Consider the following 14,911-nt stretch of genomic DNA (forward strand, 5'->3'; position numbering starts at 1 on the left):
TTTACCAGAAACACATCAGTTTTGTTCCATGCAAGCCACATGTGAAAGCATATGTTGTCCACCATCGTGATCTCAAGAACAAAAGCTAGCTCTTCATACACAATACTTCTCAGACCTCAAAGATGGTGGCATTATTTAACTAAGCAGACTTATTTTCCTCTGTTGTCACATGCCATAGATCTTGCCTTTATAACTTTTGTTTTAGGGGTAATGAATGAAAGGTTAATTACTTGGCAGAATGCCCAGGTGTCAGCAACTGCATTATGGGTACAACTGACCAGCTGACGTCCTGTCACTCGATATATAACATTTAAGATGTTCAATAGGGGGATGAAACATTTCACAGGATTTGAGAGTCCTTTATTTCTCACAGTTTATAATGAACTGCCTTTCAAATCTGAGCTGCAGAACAGAAGGCATATAGACAGTTGTTAAAGTGATGATGTGTATATTCAAGAAAACAGAACTCTTTCCTGACTCACTTAACACTGTGCTTGCCAGAGGATAGAAAAAAAGGAAATGTGCAGCTAGCTAGGACATTATATTCAGTAAAGCCAGTATTTGTTCTCTGAACCCTGTAAAGTAAGCAAAAGAAAACTGGAGTGTGAGACTGAGCATATACAGAAATTCATTTCACCTGGTGCTTATGAAATACATTTACAATACTCAGCACTGGTATTGCAGAGACCAAGTGCATCTGAGCACACTCACAAAGAGGTTGTGCAGGGTATGCCTGACCCTAATCTGTATCTTTTAGCTTTGCAAAGGAATAGTTTGTCTGTACATACAGTATGCCGTTAAAGGGAACATCAATTTCCTGGGTTTCATCACTTTGCAAGAACTATTTCTTGTGCTATGTAAATGCATAGTATAATATACAAATACAATATAATTCCAGTTACAGGTGGGTAGCCGTGTTGGTCTGCCATAGTCAAAACAAAATCGAAAATTCTTTCCAGTAGCACCTTAGAGACCAACTGAGTTTGTTCCTGATATGAGCTTTCGTGTGCATGCACACTTCTTCTGAAGAAGTGTGCATGCACACGAAAGCTCATACCAGGAACAAACTCAGTTGGTCTCTAAGGTGCTACTGGAAAGAATTTTCGATTTTGTTTTAAATACAATATAAGTTTGCCTATGTTATTTCAACGTTTCTTGTCTATATCTGAAAATACATGTGGCGACCATTTTAGGCGCGTCCAATCGATGCATGATCGCCAACGTGTGGGTCCTTTTGAATCTGGAAGAGGGCAGAATGGGGGAAGAACGTGAGGCAGAACAGGGGTGGGGCACACTTCTACATGCTCTGTTAATGCGTGCGGGGCCAGAAACGGACCCCCCCAATGAAATGGTTGCCATCTGTAATTAAAAGTTCAGTGATATTGTGACTGAAAACATCTTTGAAAGAGGTGAAATACATTGTTAAAAGGGGGTTTAAAAATAAATTCCTAGGCCAGTGAAAGCAATGAAAAGTTCACAAATTGATACCTGGCTTGGCTCCAGCACTGCTGGCATTCTGTCCTAAAGCGGCAGAGGTGGGGCGGCTGGATGGAGCAGGTTTTTTGTCCTGCACCACTTTGGAGTTTTCAGATACTAAAACAGAAAAGAGGGAGAAAAGAATATCAGTTAACCAGACCACTACTACTGAGTCAAGGCACCTTCGTTCTATTCACACAAACCTTGCAATAGCCAAGGCAAAATTTACTATGCAGTGCAACTCTGCAAAGAAGGGGTTCAACAGGATTTCCTTTGGCTAGGAATGCAAGACCTTCTGCTCCTTCCATGGCTATTAGAAGTTGAACAGACTGTACAGAATGAGCAGTTACATCTATTTGTGCAAGCCGTAGAATTTGAGTTACATGAGCAGGTTTTATTTTAAATTCTAGTACAGAATACACACAACCTGATAACCAAGTACATGCTGCCATTGTGAAAGATGCAGTCCCTTTTTATTGCCTCTTTCCATCTCTTTTCTTCCTACATATTCTCCCTAATCAATCATCCCCTCCACTAAATATGAAATACAAACCACTGCCCTAAGAAATGGGTAGTAATTAAGACAACGATGCCTGTACACACCCAGATGGTCCAATACTAGAAAGGGGGCATCTCAAGACTCAAGAGGGAAGAGCCATAGCTCAGTGGGAAAGGCTCCCACTCTGAAACCCTGGAGAGATACTGCCAGTCAGAGTTGACAATACTGAGCTAGAAGGGCCAATGGTATGCCTTGGTATAAAGTTCTCCCTATCTTCCAAAGAGAGAAGCTCTCTTCTATGAACCCCTCATGGGGATTTAATAAACTTTAAAACCCACTAGTATTTGAAAAGGTTTTATTGTTTGTGGGAAGTTCAAGGTTAATCACTTCCTTAAAATTGGCAGAAAGCACCAAATGTTAAATTCAGAGACTAAGCTGCTGTATTTGAGCGTGGTCCAAAAACAAGTACTTCAAGAGAGAGAGTCAAGCCAAATCAATGGGGGGGGGGAAGGGTTCCCTGGTGTAGTCTGAAAATGTTCTTACAAACATAAGCTACTTTTAAAAGAATCAATGGGTACAAACATTTCTTATTACAAACAAGGCAATGATTTACACTTTCATCTGCTTAATTCCTTTTCCTATGCCGATACATTTTTACCCATCAATTAATTCAGGCAGCTCCCAATTTTCACCGACAACACACAGCCATAGGAAAGCATTCTTTGCCTATGCACTCTGTCTGCATAGGATCAGGTCCCTCAGCAGACCAGTCAACTTGGAAAGTGTTCTCTGAAGGTGAGCAAGATTCAGAACCACTGCTTTAGATGAACAGCCCTGGAACTGTCCAGCAGGTATCTGTATGCTACAACAGCAGCAAGAATATATTAATCCCCAAAATTGGAAGAGTCAAGACATCCTCACGGTAGAAGAATGGCAAATGAAAATGATGGACTTTATGGAACTTGCTGACCTGACGGCGAGACTGCATGACCAAGGAGAAGAATCGGTGCAGGAAGATTGGGGGGGGGGGAATTAGATGTTATCTGGAAAAATATTGTTTTATTTAATCTTATATACCTTTAGGGAGTTGGTTGTAGGTCTCTTCAGTAGTGAAATGAATTGTATAAAATAGAATGATAAGATAAAATATGTAAGAGGTGATTGAATGTATGGAACTGCCAACAAAGATTGATAATGAAATCCAGAGGGAGGAGATCGAGGGAAGTCACCTTTAAGATGAGAGAGGACTTATGTAAGGAATATATAAGAAAATTCTTTGTTATGAGTTTGTTTTTGTACTTGTATTTGTTGTATTATGTTTGCATTTCTTTTTGAAAAATGAATAGATTAGATAGATAGATAGATAGATAGATAGATAGATAGATAGATGATAGATAGATAGATAGATAGATAGATAGATAGATAGATATAGAAAGGAACTGTCCAGCACGTGAGCTCCACTGCCTCCTCTGGAGCTGCTGATGAGTCCAGCACACCTGTTGCTTCTGGTAGGTGCTTCATTTGAAGTCACCCCCCCCTCTTTTTAAGGTAATGCAAATGGACACTTTGTCACACGAGAGTCCATGGGAACAAATATCTCATGGCCACTGCCAAACTTCTATTTATTTCTTATTTGAAATTGTATTATCTTTGGCAGTTAAAAAACAACAACTAACCAATGACAATATAACTTTTAAAAATAATAATGTTTGATTAAAGAGAAAACATGAGCAAGGCCACAAAATAGAATCAAACTAAACTACAATTTTAAAAAGTTCTGGGGAGATATGAAGGTCAAAAATGTGAAACTCCCAAGCACGCCACCCCTGACTAGGAACCACAACTGAGAAGGTCCTGTCAGCAGACACCACCCACCAGTCTTCAGACAACAGGAGCACCTAGAGAAGAGTCTTTGTAGGTGATCTTAACACATATGTGTCAGGAACTGAGAGTCAGACTCCTCATAAGGTGATAGAGGCTGAATGGAAGAGCATGCAGGGCCAGCCCCAGAGGCATTGGTACCAGATGAACCTGGGGTAGGCGGTGGTCTCTTCCCAGCCCAACAATGTGCCACTGCTATCCTCTCTAGAAGACCCTAAAGCCTCTCTAGCATATCCCAGAATACCTGACCCTCCCTTGCTCTGTTGCAATAGGAGTTTTGTAGAAAAAGGTTGAGTCCTGTTAAGTACAGCAGCATCCTGCAGCGCAGGTGGCGCTAACAGTTATGTTGTACTTGGTGCTACTGCTAGAGAGGGCTCGATTTTAGCTTGCTCTGTGTTTCCCAGAGCTCTAGCCAGAACCCTGTGGCCCACCTTGCCTTGTATCCAGTCTGAATATCATCTTGTCCTACACCCAGTGGAGTCTGGCCATGCTGCAGTGAGCAGGACAGTGAGCAGGTTTACATTCAGTAGCCATTGTTATACTGCAGTGCACAAACAGGATCCTGAGCAACAGATGCACACAGAATGGGGAGAGAAAGAGGCCAGATGAGCTATTCTAGATTATTTGTACTTTCTATTATATGGTTCCATCCCTTCTTTTCTTGTGTTTTAAACCAACCTAAATAATAAGTTTAAGGCTGTAAACCAGTAACAGAGCTTTAACTGTTGGATTTATTGTACTGTGTTTCGTGTATATGTGCTTTAAAAGTAAAGAAGCAAATAGTTTTAGTGGTCTGTTACGAAAGACCCATTTACATGTGCAAAGATTCAGAATAAATTGTCTTCCGAACCTTTACAGCTATATAATTCCTGGGGTAGAGATTCTTTGCATCAATTTTCTAGGGACGTGAGTCCCTGTGCTCTTCCATAAAATCATGCATTTTGTTATGTAACTAGGAGACATCCTGTTGGTTTCAAAGTCTTGATTTAAATCACAGAAATGTAAATCCGTAGTAAAATGAAACACCATAGGCCTCATACAGCATGCAAAGAACAAAATTTCAGCAATATTTTATTAAATAAGTTAGAAATAAGCTCTAGGCATAAGTTTCACTAAGTATTCTTATGACATTCTATACTCACTGAATATACCAAATACTTTATTTCCAATACTCCACGCTTGAAATTTTAATGACACTGCTCTGGAGACAAAGCCAGCAATATTAAGGGAATATTAAGGAAATAGTTCATATTGCTGCTACATATGATAGGGGACTTTGCTTATATCAACACAGAAGAAGGTAGTCCAGACATACACATATAGTTTAATGAAATCTGGAAAGGCAAGACTATTGCTCACAGCATGGTATCAGCAATGGTTATTGACCTGAAAACTCATCTAAAATTAGTTCAATTATTAACATATAAATATATTCTATACTTCATCATATAACCTCATACATCTCACTCAGCAGTCTCTAGGCTATTAAGAATTGTACCACAATAAATACTTCTTAAAAATTGTCAAAGGACTTCTTGTTGATTTTGCTATCAAAAATGAGCATGGCTGCACTTCTGGAACATATATTGTGTCAGAAAACACTATCAAAAAATTCAAATAAAAATACACAGGCTGTCTTTATACATCACAGTAAACCATAGTTAATGGCTTACCATGAACACACAGATGGCTCCCACTTTACTCCTCTCTTAGTAGTAACAAGAAACCACAATGCTTGGCTTAGGGTTGCATCCAAACCTGGGATTGTGGATTGTTCATGCAAACTATAATTTAAAGTCAAGCTGTGAGTGAAACAAACAACAAATTCTGCTTTCGATGTAACACTAAGCCAGGCTCCCTCTAGTGCTAGTGTAGGAACAAAGCAGAAGCAATCTCCATGTTCATAGTAAACCATTAACTATGGTTTATCGTGACATGCAAACAACACCATATTGTTCACAATCACAGAGGCATTGTTTAAAATTAGCTTTTGAATGGTGTCTTGCTAGGAAGCCATTAACTACATCATGTAGTTTGGGACGCTCCGATTAACTGCTGCTTCCTGGTTTATTTCCTTGCTTGAGCAAAGGAAGGAAAGAAGATGTACAAAAAAAAAAAAGCTTTGTGGGTGCAAGATGCTCATGCAGATCCTGCTTCATTAAGTTTATGTTGCCTTAAAGAGCTGGTAAAGAATGTGTCAAATATTCAAAAACAAAAACAAACCAGAAGTGGCTCACTGGGTGGGGTGGACCCACCATCCTAGCTTCCCAGCAGGTGGGTCACTATTGCTTGCCAGGAAGGTTGCAAGAGTGAGGTGGCAGGGAGATCAGCATGGGGCAAATGCACTGGTAAAACTCCCCGCTGCCTTGCCACTCTCCTCTCCTTCCCAGTAACCAACAGTGACCCACCTGCTGAGAAGTTGGTGCTCTCCACCCCACCTGGCGACCAACATCTGACAAACACACACACACACACAATACACACACACACACACACACACACACACACACACACTACAAGCCACAGTTGTGAACTGGGAAACAATTCTTCCTAGGAATCCATTCAGAACAAATAAAATGATTAATCCCTGTGGCTGGTTCCACACTCAATCCCCTTAAGCACCTCTGAGACTTTTCTTCAGTCATCTAAAAGTGGAATTCAAGCACAGAGCTTCTACAGCCTCTAATATTTCCACCGTCTTTCTCTGCGGCTAAGATTCTTCTAGTAATGTTTACTCAGAAGCACATTCTGTTCAGCAAACCCCCCAACGTTACTTAAAAAGCTTTCTGCGTATAGTTTCCAGCCTGTTGGCTGTGACCAAGGGAATTTCCCCATTGTTTTTTGTTTAAATTTTGATTTAGGATAATACGGCTCTTTCGCTATGTAAAAATGAAAAGAAAAGAAAAAAGGATTGGAAAGTACAGCCACCACTTCAGAGGAGAAACTGATAACAAGGGGCAATTAAAACTACAGCACAATCTTAAAATAGGGTATCTGAGGAGTGATATACAGGATACAGTATTCATTAATGCTCCCTGAGCCACAGTCAACAGGATGGGGAAGAAAGGGCAGAGCCAGCAAGGAGGAAACTTTTAATTAATAGCCCTGCCTGAAAGATGTTTGTCTTTCCACATTTGACAGGCTTGGACTAAAATTGCATTTTAACCCTTTTTTTTAATGACACAAATCAACAGGTCCATAAAAAGATGGGAGGACAATTAAGACAGAAAACACAACACTGGGATATAATGATTTATCAATGACAAAATCTGGGTTCTCCATAAAAAGTGAGTAACAAGGCTGGCAATATCAATGGGGAAGCATGCGGAAGCAACCTATTATTCCTCTTTGCTAGCAGTCTGCATATGTGTGTGTGTCTTAGGCTGTGCAACACAGATGACTATGTAGGCAGTCATGATGACCCTGTCTTCAGATTCTATCCTAAGTCACAACAAGTACACCTAGGGAGGGAGTTCCATAGGAGCAGTTCAAAAGAGAAGAAAAGAAGAGCCATCTGCCTGAGCTCAGTGGGGGTGACCTCGGAATTTGATTTTCTTTAGCAGGTAGGACATTTAGGGCTTCTAATGTAAATATCAGCACTTTGGACTGGATTGGAAATGAACCAGGAGCCCACTGAATGTCTTTTAACATTTAGTCAAAGAAGACTGTAGCAGTTAACAATCTGGCCCATGGACTCTGTACCAGTTGTAGTTCCTGGGCCCTTTCAAAAGGCAAGACCACATGCAAAAACACTTCTTGCCATTCAGTAGCATGGATGTTACAACATAGATGAAAGTACTCTCCAAAAGGCAATGCAGCTGTCATAGCAACTGAACTGACATTGATGAAAGTCATTACGAGTTATTGACAACACTAGTGCATCCATCACCAATGCTGGATCTAAAAACATCTGAAAACTAAACCTGATCCTTAAGAGAGTGCAACTCCATCTCAGTTATTACGCTTGTTTGGTTTTTCTCTTCTAGAATCAAGGAAGATTACAATGAATTGTTATTGTTGCAGCATTATGCTTCAGTCATGAATGAAGGCGGTGTCATTGTCAAACCAGCCCTCAATCTGTCAGTCACTGAAGTTGCCCTCCTGGGCTGAAAAGCATCTTTTCTAGCTTCCCTAAGCAGTTTTAATGTCAGCCAATATTCAATTCTGCAATGAAAGTTTTGTTAGCTGCTCCTGCGCCTGCCAGCTTGCACTCATCCAATCCTAAATTTTATGACCAACGTTCCTTGTGACATGCCTCCTGCCCCAAGAAAAAATTAGACAGCCCTGAAATCTCATAAAAGAGACTGAATAAATGGCTGCCCACATCACAGAGCAGGGGGGCAGGAGCTAGAACAGTGTTTTTCAACCACTGTTCCGCGGCACACTAGTGTGCCGCGAGATGTTGCCTGGTGTGCCGTGGGGAAAACGTCCCGGCCGTTGTTGTTGCCTTCCTTCAGCCAATCAGGGTCAGCCCGCGCGTTTGTACACAGAGCCAAAAAGAGACACCCGCCTTGCCCCAGCAGCGCCGAGGCTACACTGCACTGCATTGCATGGCCCTGGACGCAGCAGCCGGGCCGGCCGCCTCAAAAGTGCCTCCCTCCCTTCTTCGCCCTCCCGCCGGCCAATCGTCAGCACCCTCCGGCCTGCCGGAGTTCCTCGGCCGTCGGCATGGCCCTGAAGGGGTCCTGCGCGCCGCCCGCGCGCGCGCCTTGTCGCGAGTGGGGTTCCGAGGCCAATGTAGGCACGCGCATCTTAGAAGCGGGAGGGGTGTGTGGAAAGAGCGGGCCGGAGATGAGGAGGAGGGAGCCGGCAGTGGGGTGGGTGGGGGCTTGGAAATGGCGCGCGCGAGGCGGAGGCCGGTGGGGGGGGGAGAGAGAGGATTCAGTACCAAATCGGATGCAAAACCGCATCTATAACCTCTCAAGGGAAATGTTTCCCAAAGTGCAGTCATCTCCAACCTACATAAATTAATTAAGAATTCTTTTGCTGTTTGGAGGAAATAACAAGCCTGCCTCCTTTCAGCTGGGTGAGAGCACTTTGCTAATAAATGATGAATAATTAGGATGTGTAGGTTTCCTTTTGCATTTATTTCGCACTTGCTGGTTCAACCTCTTTGAACTTCCCAAAGCACAAGATCATCACAAAAAAGGGAAACACCACATTGGCTGGGCTCTCAAGTGTGGCATGGCAGTTAATTATATCATGTCAGGATGTCTCAGGAGCTTCTCCACTCATGTCTTTGTCACAAAAAGTCACTCAGGTACAAGACTAGAGTCCCTCAGACCTTACTTGGGGCTGGACTATATTTTGAAAAAAATATGAACAAATTCCTATGCCCTACAAATAACCCAGAGATGCATTTTAAATAAAAGGACAGGTTCCAATTCTGTAAAAACACGCTGATTCCTGGACCATCCGCGGGCAGCATTTAGAAGGTGATTGGGCCACATCCGGCCCCCGGGTCTTAGTTTGGGGACCCCTGCTCTTAAGTCCAAGAATTATAAAATACTTTCTTTGTGTTTATTTGATTCCTATTCAAGAGAATTACTTTATATATAGTCAATATAGGCACAGAGTTAAATTTTTTAACATTTTCTAATGGTGGTGTGCCTCGTGATTTTTTTCATGAAACAAGTGTGCCTTTGCCCAAAAAAGGTTGAAAAACACTGAGCTAGAAGATGGGCCCAAGTTTTTAAAAAAAGGGTAAGAAATGCCTAATTAGACTGTTCTTCAGAAGCACTGGTACATTAAAAATGAAGGCACATATAGTAATTGTAAATGCAAAGCAATGAATAAACATGCCAGATGTGTGAACCAAACTCATCTCAAAAATAAGAGCTGCATTTTAGAACAAGCCCTGAAGCACATGAAAACCTACAAAATCACCTTGTCCCTGTATGTGACCATCCAACCACTTCAGTAAGCAGAATTGGCACAATTACAGTACATTATGTCTGTTCCCGGTAATGCAAATACAAGATCCAAGGCTCAGATCCAAGGCTGCCTTTGCTTTAGTCAGTGGAACAGTTTTCTGCTTGTGCAAGGCAAGGAATCCAATTTTTGCCAGCCCCGTCTACATACTACCTCTGTGTCATACTTCATGCTGTTCTGCAAAGTCTCCCGGGAGATTTCCAGAGGCTACGAGAGCACAAGTGAAAATCAGAAATCCGTCTTGTATGAGAAGTTCATGGTCACAACTGAATACAATCCAGGGCACTGGCAACTTCATGCACTTGTAGTACTAGTGACACCCAAAAGCAAAAAGCACTGCCATTTTTAAGAAACTATATTTATTTAATTTTTAAATTCTGCTAAAAGCACTTCAGTTTCTGTTTATCAAATCTGCATACTTTTATCATAAAAAATAAACCCTGATCACTGGAGTTCTAATTCTGCCCCTCCTTATTTATATCTGTTTCATGTACATCTATAACAGTAATTATATAAAAATGAAGCTTCATGTTGTTCCACCAGTGGCCTTCATGTTTTTAATATCTTCACAATGCTTTCTAGTTCAAGGATAGGTTAAAACAGCACAGAACCCACATCTACTTGCAAGTACATGGTAAGGAATTGTTTCCAGGCTGCTTTAATTTATAGAAATCGTGCAGCTTTTATTAAAGCAACCTTGGTTTTGAAATGAACTGTTTTATGAGTTTGCCTTTGGGTACTGCAGCTAAGAAAACAACATTCTTTGAAACACAATGTTTAATTTATATACAGTGCAAGTAGCTACAATCCTAAGGAACAGTAAGTAAAAAATGCATTTGAGGCAGAAGACCTGAGCAATTGCAAAATACATTCATTCATAACAAGCCTCTCCACCCTGCATACAGCTGTGTCATCCTATGTTTCACCTGGCTTCTAATAATTCATGTTATGACAGTCTAACAAAATATTTCAGCAATGTCCTGATTTAGTCAATCCTGGTACAGGGAGTGACAGGGTAATTCATCTGCTATATCAACATGATGATGTGAGTGTCACAGCATATTAAAATCTGGCACCAGACACAGGTATTTGCAGCAACAAGTCTCAAATGAACATTATTCAGTGGCGGTAGCAGCAGGTTAAAGCCAAATAGAATGGAAAACAGAAAAATCTGTGTCCCTTGTATTTTTTGAGACCAACTCAAAGTGAAGACATAAGATAGTAGCAAGAAATCTCACCATATGCACTACATTAAAATAGATTATTTGTTTCCCTTTAAACAAAATAAAATGAAAAATTCCTTCCAGTAGCACCTTAGAGACCAACTAAGTTTGTTCTTGGTATGAGCTTTCGTGTGCATGCACACTTCTTCAGATACACTGAAACAGAAGTCACCAGACCCTAAAATATAGTGACCCAACGGCTACCTACCTGTAACTGTTTCCCTTTAAGTTTGAAAGATACTGTACACCCTTCTCCTTTTAAAAAAGTATCATTTATACTCCAAAAGAAGTCCATATTCTGTTGTGATAGAAAGACTGTGAAGATACATTAAAAACATCTGCTTTTCTGTTTTTGGAATCAAAGAGACACTAAACAATTTAAAAGCAATACATTTGCATCAAAAATAAACAAAGCTACAGTATATTAAAAGCAGACCTTAATACAACAGAAAACAGCACATCAGGAGGCTACAATGAATTAAGCTGAAATCCATTGCTGTATTGGAGGAATGAGACGCACAGAAAAATAAACTGAAGGGCTTTAAAATCGTAATTTAATTGTTTTATGGCTATAGACATAGCATAAAATTAATGAATGTTATCTCCTGTCCCTTCAGGTCAATTACATTAATATTGTGCTCTCTCTCTCTCTCTCTCTCTCTCTCACACACACACACACACACACACAGACAGACAGAGTATCAAATACTGCTCTGGATAAACACTTCCCATAATAATGAAGATCATGGCTTCCACACCACTTTCCTGATTGCCACACTGCAGTACATTAAGATGAAACATTTTGAGCTACATCTTTTTACTCTAAGCCACTGGGTCTCAATCCTACACAGATCCATTGGCAAATAAATGCCATTAAAAAAAGAAAGGTATTTGTTTACAGTTATACCGGTATATGTTTTGGGGTACACATCAATTTAAACCAGTACTCAGAACGGATGGGGTGGATTTAATTCTTGTTAACCTGAAAATAATAATGGATTGGATGCAGACTTGTGTCTAGCAGAGTTCTATCTGTGCAAGAGGAAAGGGGTAAGAGGTGAGTTTCAGCCATTACTCTTTTCTTGTGCAGTCTCCTGCCCTGTGCAACAATAGCCTGGAAGGTGGTGCTGAGGGAAGCAATATTTGTGAAAACTGCTCTCCATCCCTCCTCCCATGTAGAACCTTTGCTGGATCACAGCACTTTCTAGGGGGGGGGGGGTTCTTCCATCATAGAGGAAAAAGCCTGGCTCCAACCACAAAAACAATAATCTTACATGCAACATGTTATTTGAAGTCTAACACACATTAGTTCATTAGTTCAGTCATTCTAGCAGCAATCTACAGGATTGCTAATGGGCAACTATTATAATCCTTGGATAAAGGAAGGAGGTACACCAATACCACAAGGGAAAAAACCAAACCACATGTTTGGGCGCTGGGGCAAAAGATGGTTGAAATAGATTTAGAGAACAAAACTCCATCTAAAGTATTAAACTTCTAGAAGCCATTTTGTATATTGCGCCCAACAAGAAACCATGGTAAGCAGCATAGATGGGAACTGCAGTCTGTTACAGTCCTCTGCAGCAGAAAGGGTGAGTGGATAGACCATTTTATGGCTAGGCTTTACTGAGGCAGAGACTTCAGCAAGCCATAATTGTCTCAGCTCTGCTTCATATATTCATCAAGAAATGAAATAGCACAGTAGAGAGGACAGAGGTGTGACCATTAAGGTAACCTCCTGGCTGTGATACAAATATGGCAGGGAGAGAGCAGGTAGCTTTCCTCTCCAACAGTATTGCTGTTCTGGTTCTTGATAAATGCATCAATCAGGGCCTGAGACTTATAACCAATATGGGAATTGAGCTGGGAAGTATTTCACTCTTGTGGTATTTAAGAGAGAAGGAGGAATATGCTCTGCAAGTTTCTAAAGCAGGGGTGGGAAATTTGTGGCCACCTAGATGTTATTGGACTACAGCAAAGAAAGAAAGAAAGAAAGAAAGAAAGAAAGGGAGGGAGGGAGACTGAGTGAAATGTAAAATACTGAACACATTTGAATTCAACTTGCAACAAAAAGCTAAAAAACAAGGCAAGTAAATAACTCCTTTATCACTGCTTCACTGTCCATACTGCTTTTAACAATACTGCACTCTAAAAGCTTTTAAGAAATGAAAGCTGCATTCTGCCTTTCTGGAAAACAGCTCATCTTACACAGCTTTCCTTTTTTAAAAGCTATGTGTCCAACAATTTGATATGCTGTGCCGGAGATTAATGTATATAAAATTAACATCTATCCAAAGAAGTAGAGTCAGCAGGACTATAGAGGTGGCTACTGTTCAAGATCCAGCGACTTGGACTCTCTAGACAGTAGGTTGATATTATTACCGCTGACTGTTCTTCCCCTTCTGCTATCAGATCTAATGCTTCCTCTGTAATATTTGTTCTGATAAGCTTCACCTAAAGTATTACTTTTGGAATATTTTCCTTCCTCTGTTTAACACAAGTCTAGGAAGGAACAGAGGAGGCTGCTTTATAGTGAGTCAGACCATCTAGCTCAGTATGTATAGCACACACAAGGGACTGCCAACTTGGGGGGGGGCATGGGCACACCTACAAATCAGAGAAACAGTTGTGGGCACTCTGTAGGCACTGCAACAATCTTGACCCCCCCCCCAAAAAAATTACCGGTACCCTTTTCCCAATTCAGCTTGAAAAAAGCCTTCCATTGCCTACAATAGAATACTTCTTCGGAGGGGATAGTTAACCTTTCCGTCCACAGATAGCTCCCCCAACACCAACCTGCACTGTGATTATGCTTGAAAAAACCTTCTATTGGGTACACTAGAAAGCATCTTTCAAATTTAATTTTGGGAGTGGGAGGGGCCATCCCTTAGGCACGAGGGAAAGCCACTGTTGGCCCCAGAGGATGTGGACACTGGACAATAGCATTAATGTCTAAATTGTACTATTATTATTATTCCTTTCAGTTTATATGGATGTTTAAGAGGATCTCTTATCTAATAATTATCTGTGCTGCTCTGAAATGTGAAATTCATTTTACTGTATTTTTTCCTATATGACTTTCATTTGTGATACTTTGAGGATGCTGGAAACCGCTTAGAAATTTTATTTGAAATTTGAGGCAGCATATAACTTGCCTAGATAAATAATTTTTGTTCATCTCTGTGAAAAGAGGGGAAAAACAAAGCATGTTTAGTCTATTCATGTTTACTCAGCAAGTCCCACTGAGTTCAACAGGACTTAAAGTAAATTGTCACAATACTTTGGCTGCAATCTATAGCCTACATATTTACCTGGGCGCAAGCCCCATTGAACAAAATGAGGTTTACTTCTGAGTAGATAAGCCTAAGATTGTAATATTCAAGGCTGACAAATCTGTTATGGCACATGTTTTCATAAACATGAGTCCATCAATTTGAAAAATTGAATTATTTTCATTATGTACTGGAATGAATAATACTGTGATGAAGTGAATTTATATGCTATGCTGACAGTATTGTAATATTTTTAATATTTAAACATGTATTTAAAGAGCAAAATAGATTTAAACATGTATTTAAAGAGTGAAATGGAGAGAGAGACTGGAATTTAGAATTGGAATAAGAATCTTCATTACCAGAACAATTTTTTATCTGAAATCATTAAGGACAGACAGCACAAGACAGAAGAACGTTTCAACCACAGTCTCTCCTTTAATTAGCAATGATGTTCTGCAGCCAATATGCGTTTTTTTTGGCCGGGCTGAACTCTTGCTTCGTACCAGATGCTCTACTAAAACTGAGGCTGTAACTGCCCATAGTCTGTGATGAGCTCCATTTGCGTGATACTGTACTTGTTCTTTACAAAAGTAAGGAGGTATGCCCCTTAAGATGCTTTAGATGAG

General features: G+C 40.5%; 1 protein-coding gene across 13 annotated transcripts in view; it reads right to left on the reverse strand.

Annotated features, from left to right (window-relative positions):
- The window catches only part of MAP7 (microtubule associated protein 7), a 99,729-nt gene that overhangs the window by 40,078 nt on the left and 44,740 nt on the right, over positions 1–14,911 (reverse strand). For all 13 annotated transcript variants that reach the window (XM_033143857.1, XM_033143861.1, XM_033143854.1 and 10 more), the window contains exon 2: positions 1,489–1,593. In XM_033143857.1, coding sequence (XP_032999748.1) covers positions 1,489–1,593 — 105 coding nt within the window. The remainder of the gene's footprint in view (positions 1–1,488; positions 1,594–14,911) is intronic.

Source organism: Lacerta agilis, chromosome 3 (assembly GCF_009819535.1).
Source record: "Lacerta agilis isolate rLacAgi1 chromosome 3, rLacAgi1.pri, whole genome shotgun sequence".
NCBI classification, from domain to species: Eukaryota; Metazoa; Chordata; class Lepidosauria; order Squamata; family Lacertidae; genus Lacerta; species Lacerta agilis.